This window comes from Montipora capricornis, chromosome 13, assembly GCF_036669925.1.
Source record: "Montipora capricornis isolate CH-2021 chromosome 13, ASM3666992v2, whole genome shotgun sequence".
NCBI lineage: Eukaryota > Metazoa > Cnidaria > Anthozoa > Scleractinia > Acroporidae > Montipora > Montipora capricornis.
This window is the reverse complement of record NC_090895.1, coordinates 19937011-19947010: the sequence shown is the minus strand read 5'-3', so window position 1 is coordinate 19947010 and position 10000 is coordinate 19937011. Positions and strand designations below refer to the sequence as shown.

The 10000-nt window shown below is 38.4% G+C and overlaps 1 protein-coding gene across 1 annotated transcript in view; it reads left to right on the top strand.

The window, feature by feature from the left end:
* Positions 1 to 10000, top strand: part of LOC138028448 (vascular endothelial growth factor receptor 3-like) — a 49670-nt gene that overhangs the window by 21187 nt on the left and 18483 nt on the right. Inside the window, exons 10-15 of the mRNA XM_068875989.1 lie at positions 1210 to 1261; positions 3106 to 3266; positions 3629 to 3742; positions 4428 to 4618; positions 5923 to 6045; positions 8965 to 9038. Coding sequence (XP_068732090.1) covers positions 1210 to 1261; positions 3106 to 3266; positions 3629 to 3742; positions 4428 to 4618; positions 5923 to 6045; positions 8965 to 9038 — 715 coding nt within the window. The remainder of the gene's footprint in view (positions 1 to 1209; positions 1262 to 3105; positions 3267 to 3628; positions 3743 to 4427; positions 4619 to 5922; positions 6046 to 8964; positions 9039 to 10000) is intronic.

Genomic DNA, 10000 nt, shown 5'->3' with positions numbered 1-10000 from the left:
AGCTTTAATTCAGAATCTGTATTTATGGTCTGTACAATAAGTACCAGCATTACTGCCGGACAAATTGTGCAACGGTATTGTTTTTGTCTGAAGCCCATTTCGCCTATACCAGTATCTCGTAAATCAACTACATTACTAGGAAAATAATAGAATGCATAAAAAAATAAATAAATAACGAGAAGGTAAACACGCAGGCAAGCAAGCAGTCGATACGTGAGCAGACAGACGAGCTAAAACCAAGAGAAAAACAAACAAGAAAAATTATAAGTAATTGGATAGCTAAATGGACGTACCGGCTTGACTTGGGATAGTTTGGTTTAATGTGTGGATGCATAAATAGGTTGGAGTAGAGATTAAGATCATCCTTCATTTGTATGTTATGTCTTCGCCTCATGAAAACGATAGATATTTCGTTAACTTCTTCTGTTGAGAGTCCAATATTGCCCTGATGCCTTGAAAAGGTTACAGTTATCGGTATCTCAAGGGTAATTCGAATTGTTACCACTAAATTCGTGCTTGCAATCTAAGGCTACCTAGGGAAATGCACAAAGGCTAGAAATGCAGTGTTCCCTTTCCTTAATGGTGACTGTCTCTATGTGTAAACGCGTTTCTCTAAACAGAAAGAAACAAAACAACAAATGCGAATAAGACGTTGCTCCAGAACTGACACTATTAGATTAAAGGGACATTGTCATGCTAAATGTGCTGCTTTTAGGTCTAAAATAGGTAAAAAATCCAGATTAGTACTTAGTTACCACGTCAACATTCCTTTAAAAAAACACTGGCAAGATATGGAATATATTTGTGTCACAATGAGCTATGCGTATTTAATTTTTAGTGCCTTTCAAAAAAGTCTCAATCCGTTTCCATCTTCTTTATCCTTGGCTGAAAACAACAAAGAATAGCTTCAGTGCACTTCAATGGTCAATGGCAACAAAACTACAGCATTTTTTTCCGATTTATTTTTATGCAAGGAGGTCTTGTAGTGTTTTTGAAGTTTGACTGAAATTGCATGACACTGCTCTTTAATATCGTTTTATTTATTTTATTAAACTCCCTGCCGATTTGGAATTTATTTCCTGTCTGTTTGTATTCTACTCCATTGCTTCGGCTGTTTATTTTATTTTATTATTTTAAGACTGTCCTTTATTTTGCAAACAAAATATCCAAGGTAACAGTGCTAGACTATAAACTTGTTTCTTTTCATAGATTTCATGGATATTAAAGTTGATGATGTCCGTGAAACAGAAGTGCTTGAAACGTAAGTACTATTTATTAATATGAGTTAGATATATGACTTTCTAAGGTCCAAGTTTTACATACCTGAGATCGAGTTGGAACACGCACTGGGAAGTCGAAGTTTTAACCTGAAAGCCGCATGTCCAAGATCGTGCTTCTGGTTCTGTTGTTGTTGTTGTTGTTGTTTTTTCTTGTTTTTTTTTTGTTTTGTTTTTTCTTGTAGGAAACAGTCTAGTTTCAAGAAGGTGTTATCTCACGTGTGTGTTATTTTGAGTCAGAAGGAAATTGCTGGGTTGGTTTAGGAGACATAGGCTTCCGGGAAAGTAAAGATAACGTTAGGGTGGTGCTAAAAATCATTTTCTTCACCTTAATAATCACCATCATCATCATCATCGTTATCATCATCGGCGGTATGGGACTGTACATTTCAAGATTGTTTTTTTTTTTTAATTTTCATCAGCCTCATCCAACTCCTTAATTAAGTTGATTTATTAGTTGAAAATATCTTTTACTTAGAAATCATTACCATCGTTGTCATCATCATCATCATCATCATCATCATTTTACGGCTCAAGCAGAGAGAAAAGACTGGCTAGGTTCCTCGTTATATTGAGTAAAAGGTCTTAAACACCTATTTCTGGGCGTCTCGTTTTTTTTATGACTAAATGATTTCTTTAGATGCACAAGGGTCGATCAGCTAGTAAAATAGCGTTGCATATTAATCCAGAGGAGGAAATGGTGAGGGGAGACAACACATCCACTATACATGGGGCTCTTCCAATTTTTGGGAGATGTTGGGATGGTGCAGTGATGAGAACACTCGCCGCCCACCAATGTGGCGCGCGGGTTTGATACCCAGAATCAGCGTCATATTTGACTTGAGTTTGTTGGTTCTCTCTCTGGTTAGAGACGTTTTTCTTCGGGTACACCGGTTTTCCCCTCTCGTAAAAAAAAAACAGCATTTGGTTTGAATTGCGTTAATTTTTTGATTCCGTTTACAATGTTCCCAATTAGTGCTCCAGCGCTAAAGACTAGACACTTAAAGAAATTTCCATTTCTTGTCCTTTCAGTCTAATTTTAGCCCGTGTGCGGCTATTTTAAGGAAGACACCTGACTTGTTAGTTGTAATTACGTCATTAAATTTCGAGACCAAAACAACTTTCGCAGCATGACGCGAAGCTGAAAATAGATTGAAAAAAAAAAAAAAAAAACACTATCATGGGGTTCTCACCCCGCATCATGAATTAACTAGACCTTAACCAGAGCCCTAACCAAAGCAATCTCGTTCCCAGGGCCTCCGTCATAATAATCCAAAAGAGGAAACAGAATTGAATAACTGCGCTTGCGTGAAGGGTCTTCTGACTATTCATGGGAAGTCAAAGTTTAAGGAATATGGATCCTTAGTCTAAGGTAGAGACCTTCCATTACGCATTGGACTATGCCCTCGAGAGTTTAGGCAAATCTGAACTCTCCCTACTAAAACCTCAGTATGAGGCTTTATTTAAACAATGCAGCGTACAAGTCGGAGGATACAATCTGTATCCTTCCTACTGGTTTCGGGAAGTCATTATTTATTATTATTTTTTATTTTTTATTTTTTTTCCCGAAAAAGCTAATATCCGATAAAGTGGCAGGGAACAGCCAATCAAACATTGCCATTTTAGAGTTGATCTAAGTCGCTCTTTCCCGAGCGCAGCTAACGAAAGCGATTACTCTAGGAACGAGATTGTAACCAAAGTAATAAATGAAGCTCTTAAGCCACAGAACGCACGTGTTTCATTTTGAAGTGCATGCAAAGTATTATGAATCTCATTATGTTGCTGTATTGAATATGTATTCTTCAAATTACGGTCTTTGTATCTTTAGTGGCCCACTTATACGCACTTCACAATGGGAGATTCCTCGTGGCAACTTGGCAATGGAAAGAATCATTGGCAGTGGAGCATTTGGTGTTGTGTCCAAAGCATACGTTCGGTACTTGCCTGACAAAGAGGAATGGACCACTGTGGCCGTCAAAAGCTTACCAGGTTGATCTTGTTGTTTATCTCAGTGATTTCCCGCTAAGACAGATGGGGGAAATTAATGTAAGGCAAATTAATGCAATTTAATGGAAATTAATTGTTGCACATTTGCAACAATTAATTTGATGCAAATATTAAGTTGTGTTTATACGAACTGTAATCATCGTCAAGATTGTTTTTTTCCCTTGTTCTCTTATTCGAGAACCGAAAAATATGATCTTGTGTTTATTTTGAAAAGTGATGTTAACTAACTAATAGTCGTAATTCGCACATAACCGTTTTACTCAAATACATTTGTCTACATTTCCGGGAGAAATTCAAAATCTTATTTTCTCATCATTTTCTTGTATTTCGTGTTTTCTTTTCAGATGGGGCATCTGAAGGGGAAAGGAGAGATCTCCTCTCTGAACTGAATCTTTTAAAGAAACTTAAGCCTCACCCGCATATAATAAGACTTTTGGCTTGCGTTACAATAGGGCAAGGTAAGCTACATTTAAAAACCACAATGTTCATTTGTGTCCCCTAGCACTCAACAACAAAGATTTTCAACAAGTGTATAATGCTACACTGTTCGTTTAACCATTGATTCACCTCCAAAGTTGGCATAGACGATAGGATGTGCTGTATCAACGTGGCTGGCGCTCTCTTCCTCCCCCCTCCCCATCCCACCTTAAACCGTGACCACCATGTATAAATTATTTTTGCTTATCGGTCAATGCCTTTTCCCAATGATCTCAAACATTGGTATCAAAGCAGTCGGTTAGAAAGTTCACGTAAGACCATTAGCCAGTTCTCTGACTGGCTAAATGGCTGACTGGGTGCCATCTTTATTCCCACGTGTTTCCCCATCTTGGCGTTCACCCTACTAATGGAAATGGGCCACATAAAATTTTGAAAATAAATAAAATAAAATAAAATTCTGATCCGTGTGGAAAAGTGAGGGTTTCCTAGGGTTTGGAAGGGGTGGGGAGGGAAGAGAACATGGCTAATTTGAATTATGGAAAAGAGGAGCAAAGACAAAATATCTTAAAGTACAAGGAAACATAAACCATTTTAGGAACAAGTTTGGAAGCAGTTTCCGGAATAAGGGAACTAGGACCCCCTCCCTCCTTGTAGCCGATGTTTGAAGAAACATACCATTGATTTCCATAACTAATCCATTTTTAGAAGGGCCACTTGTGATTATTGAGTATGTGCCTTATGGAGATCTCCTTGGATACCTGAGGAGGAGCCGGGGCGTGACCGACCGCTATTATGATGAGCCTGATATTAAACCAAAGACGAGTCTGACATCAGAGCAGATGTTAAAATTTGCCTGGCAAATATCTGATGGCATGCGCTATATCGCTTCTAAAAAGGTATGGTTGGGCGTACTTTCCCAAATTTTCTACTGACTTTCCTCAGAGGAAAAACTCGCTTCTCCAAGAACAAGAAAAGACCACCATTTCGTGGAAAGGCGGAAAGACACGTTTTAGTGGTGTAAGTTTCAGCGAAGTGTAAATCCTTGGGCTAAATAAAAACAAAAAGGAAAAAACCATCATCTCGAAAAAAGCTCGCGACAATGTTTTAAAAAGGCTATATCCCTGGATTTTGCATCATTTGTTTTTTCACTTCCAACAATTTTACTTGCTCCGAACCGTGTGGCTTCATAGCTCAGTTGGCAAAGCATTGCACCGGCATTTCAGAGGTCAGGTGCTCTTAAGAGTCAATTGCTTACTGCTAAGTGCGAGTATTACTTCCCTCTTTCGTTGGCAATGAAGAAATCAACTGCATATGTTCGATATTGTTTCAAATAGAAAGTGTGTTTCGAGAAAAAGTCGTGGGATTTTGTGGTAGTGGGTCGACCATTGCCGTTAAGTGTAAATGTGAGAACATTTTTATCCATCAAGCTAACGAAAAGGATAGGGGGTATTACAAAAAAGCAGCCTTGGAGATATAACATGGAGTAAAGTCCACACGCGAGGGGTTGTTCCCACAACTCCTTCACTTTTATTTAATTCAAAGTGTCTCACTACCTCAGTAAGAACCAAATTCTCCGTAGTAATTGATAATTGTCAAAAGTCCTCAAGTCTCGAGGTAATTGCATGATTTGTTTATGCCAGGATTCCTGTCTAAATAATATACAGGTGTCTTGAAATGTTCCTATCTTTACTTTTCCGTGCAGCTTACGTTTTGATTCAAGCAAAAGAATTGCATTTGAATTCGGCCTTAATCCAGACAGCCGACCGGTTGGCTCAGTTCCTTGAGCATTGAGATCGTAGGGTCAAACAATTCCGCCTGGACCAACACTTAGGGTCTTTAAGGACCTGAGGAGAAAGTACTGCCTTTGAAATAAAATCTGGAAATGGTTAGACTCTCTACTGTTTTCGGATAACGACGATAATCCATAGGCTTCGCCTCACAAACGATCAATGTTCATAACACCGGTGGGACGTAAAAGAACCCTCACACTATTCGCATAGAGTAGGGCATCAGTGGCTTTCCTTATATTGAGGTCAGTCCCCTGTGGTATATCATTGTCGAGATGAGACCGCATCTTACTCAAACTTCCAGAGCAGCAGGCGCATTTCAGTTTATCAATGTCCACTTTGAGTACCAACTCATGGTGATAACATGGGGCTGTCTCATACAGTTCCATAGTGAGAATGTTCTCCTTTCAAAGATTATTCACAGAGATCTTGCAGCTAGGAATGTGCTGGTTGGTGAGCACCACACCTGCAAGATTACCGACTTTGGAATGGCTCGCGATGTCAACTTGGAAGAAATTTATGTCCCCAGAAATGAGGTAAATTTTTCTTGTGTTTTTTTTTTTGAAATTGGAAATGGTGAAAAGTCCAAATGTCTTATTTCCTTATCTGTAAGCCTTTCAATTAGCCCAATTATTTTATTGTTCCCATAAAGGAGTTGCAGCGGAGAGTTTAGGAGATAAGAACCAACTAGACCTTGTCATATCATTCAAACCAGTTTTATTGACAAGCCTTTGTGAAACAACTCGAACAGAAAGGCAAAGCTTTACTTCTTGAAGAGAAGGTGTTAAATTAATCGATAATTACTCTGGCATTCTCTCCGAGTATTCTACCGTATTCTACTGTTCATCTAAGTCCAATTAGGTGACATGGACTTAATTGGGAAATTGGTGTAATAAAGCAACCAGGGAAGTGAGCAACTTTTCAACAAGGTTGCATTTTCCAGTAAAAAAAAAAAAAAAACTAAAAGAGAAAAGAAACTACGGGAAGTTCATAGGAATTTGTGAAATAGTTGTAGGTCTCTGGTGATTCACTCAAACATAACAGGAGAACAAACGACCAGGTTCGCAGAATGTCATCACCTAGCGTGTTCTGTTCTCTCTATTTTCCACAGTTATTTAAAGGTTACAAATTCCTCATTATTCAATTTGTAGAAGAGTGGAACACTTTAGGAGTAACGTATCGTTTAATTTCGGTAGCTCTCAAGACCAAAACAGATTCAGAACTTTCTTTCAGTAGGTAATTAAGTACACATTATTATTCTAATTATTGTTCACCTGAAAAAAGAAAGATGCACATAGATTAAATACTTTCCTTGCCTTCATCACCTTAAACTGAGTGACTGAAAAGTATAAACAGAATGATCAATGGAGGGCATCTACACACTTTCGTTGGCGATATAGTCTCGTTCGAACCGTTCCTAATAGTATAATTTAAAAAAAATCGCAAAAAAATGCGTCTAGGCCATTGTTAATGACATTAACCCAGGGCCAGCGATAGAGAGAAATTTAACAACCATGGATCCAAAACAACGTACTACCGACGCGGTTTGATCCCAGGCGTAGTGTCTGAAGGGCTTGCACACACATCGACCACAAATACTGCCAAATTGATCTTCTGAAAAGTAAAATTCCCAGTCGCCATGACCAGCCTTAATTACAAACTCTCTTCCTGGTTGTGCAAGAACAAAAGCAGCGTTTGTCATATCGGCGCCTTCATCACAGGCATCTGGGATAAAGGAGATTGCTGCTCGTAAGAAACGCAAAGTTGTATAGCGGGTAGCATCAAGGTATGCGTGACGGCCTTCATTTCCACACTGCTTTAACAGTTCCCGTCCAAGAGGGGCGGGCGTGATCTTTTCAACGTAGATTCGAACCTTACGACGGTAATCCTGAAAGAGAAGGAACACAAATGGAGTGAACTAGGAGCCTGAATATGGATGAAATAAAATAGGAAAAACAATCAGCGTCATACGAAAGTTGGTCTATCAAAATCCAGCTTACCACAAGTATTGCATGTGTAGCTGCCAGTTAAAGGGGTGTTAAAAATACCCGCCTGCTACATTAGCCACGCCATGCTGATGAGGCCCAGCAGGGTCGAAACAGCTGTCCATGGCCGATAATTGACCGGGTGAAATGGTTTGCGCTTGCGTGATGTATTGGCCACACCGGGTTGTTGTTAGCGTGTGTCACCTTTTTTTATTGTTGTCCTATCAAAAAGCAACACCGTAGTCGTCAACATTATGGACGCGGCGAACGATCTATATGCCGTCAATTTCTCTCCTTTCTTCAAATGACGAATTAATTATATTGTTCCCCCTCCTCATTTCACCTCTATAAGCGGCAAACTACGCCATCTTAAATTTGGTTATATCTCAACAATATCACGCTTTTTGTTACCATAAGCATGAAAACTTCGCCGTGTTTATTCATTAAAACTTCATTTTTGAGTCAAATGCTATATTTACCAGGGTAAGAGCAAAGTGATTCCAAAACTGAAGCGGCAAATTTGAGACCCTAGCTTCGTTCGTTCACATGGTGTTACAAACCATGTTTAACCTGTTTCATAGATTTCTTCGGTTTTCGTTGAATTAATAACGCACAAAAAATATTATCATTCATAAACAAGCTCCCTAAAGAACGAAAATTTGCTTTGTAATCTTTCAAAGCAAGAGTCACGATCTTGAAAACAAACTCCATGTAACGGAAGGGTTACTGGTGAGTAAGTAGCAGATATAGTGCACGCTACGGAAACCGAAGGAATTGACACATTGAACGATCAAAACACAAAGTCTATTCCTACTGCTCGGTGAACCAATTGCCTATTATAAGCTGATAAAATTCTACGTCTCCCTTGCTGGTAATTTTCTCAATAACAGTAAAACTGATTTCAGAAATCTCGTGTTCGGCGATACAATTAAAATGAAGTGCAGGCTCGCACATTTTTTCGTTTGTGAGCATAGCCGATTTGTGATTGCGAAAGCGTACTTTGAATGCTGTGGAAGTGGAACCTACGTACTGTAAATTGCATTTATTACACGAGGCAAGTTTTGGTTAATCTTATAGGTTCGGCATGTGGAAGAGCTTTTAAATTTAGAATCTTGAATTAAAAAATTATTACAAAGATGACATCTAGAAGAGCATTAAAAACACCCTCCCAGTTTTCTCTCTGCCTGATTTGCTCCACTATCCCCACAAAATGTAGAAGGTGCCAAAATGTCTTTGAGGTTTTTGGTACGACGATATGCTGCAAAAATCGATTTAGATGGAAAATTTTCTAATAACTCGGGTGACGATCTTAAAAGATGAACATGCTTGCATTTAAGTACATTTAACTTCATCTTATTATCGATACCAAATTTATGTGTCTCTAACAGTTAAATTCAAAATGCTAATTGACTTGCGAGAGATTCCTTTAGGAACGAGTTCATTAACCCATTCTTGTCAATCAAATTACAGGGTCGGATCCCGGTCAAGTGGACAGCATTGGAGGCAATGACTGGTTCGATGAAGTACTCCACCCAAAGCGACGTGTTGGTTGCTTATTTTGTATTACTTAACAAAGAAAAAGGATGCTTAAGACCTCGTTTTAAACCACTTTTTTCACACCTTATTCCAAAATGGCCGCCATTTTAGTACTGTTTTTGTTTGATTGCAAATAGGCTTTTTTGTCCTAGTTCATAGTTAAATATTCTTTTGAGTTTTGCGTTTGAAAGCAAGGGCAAAGGATCAATATGCAAGGAAACGAAAGAATACTAAAATGGCGGCCATTTTGGAAAAAAATGTGATTTTTATAACCTTACAATGGCGAATACGGAGGATTCCCTTGTCATTCTTGCTCCCTCGAAATAACTTTCCTTATTCCACATTTCTACATGGCGATATCGCTCGCATTTTTTTTTTTCCTTTTTCTGGCCAAGGATCGTTGTTTTGTTCATTTTTTGTTCTTCCCTCCTGTTTCGCATGGCTAAGTTTCCAAGCAAATATATATAAATGAATTATTAAATGAATGAATGAATGAATGAATGACTGGATGAATGAATGAATGAATTAATTAATGAGTGAGTGAGTGAGTAGTTAAAGTAATAGTAATATTATAGAGCGTTTTCACTCACGTGATCAGCAGCCATATTGTATTACCGAAACAAAAGAAAATAGAGTCAATTCCCGGAGGTTTAGTTTGGAACACCAACATGACCGCTGTGACTACATGTGAAAACGCTCTGTCCCTTATTACTCCTTACTCTCCAAAGGGAGGTATTGGTCTGGTTACAATAAAGCTTTGGACATTAACTAATAAAAATACAAAAGAACATTTACCATATCCGTATACAAATAATTAGAAATTTACAGCGCTTATTACATTTGTGAATTAAGAATCTCTTTTCCATTTTGAAACATTAAATGGATACATTTGCCTATTATTTTGGATGTAACCTTGTATTCTGCGGTAAGTATATACTTCGTCTTCTCGTTATCACTTAAGGACGTTCGC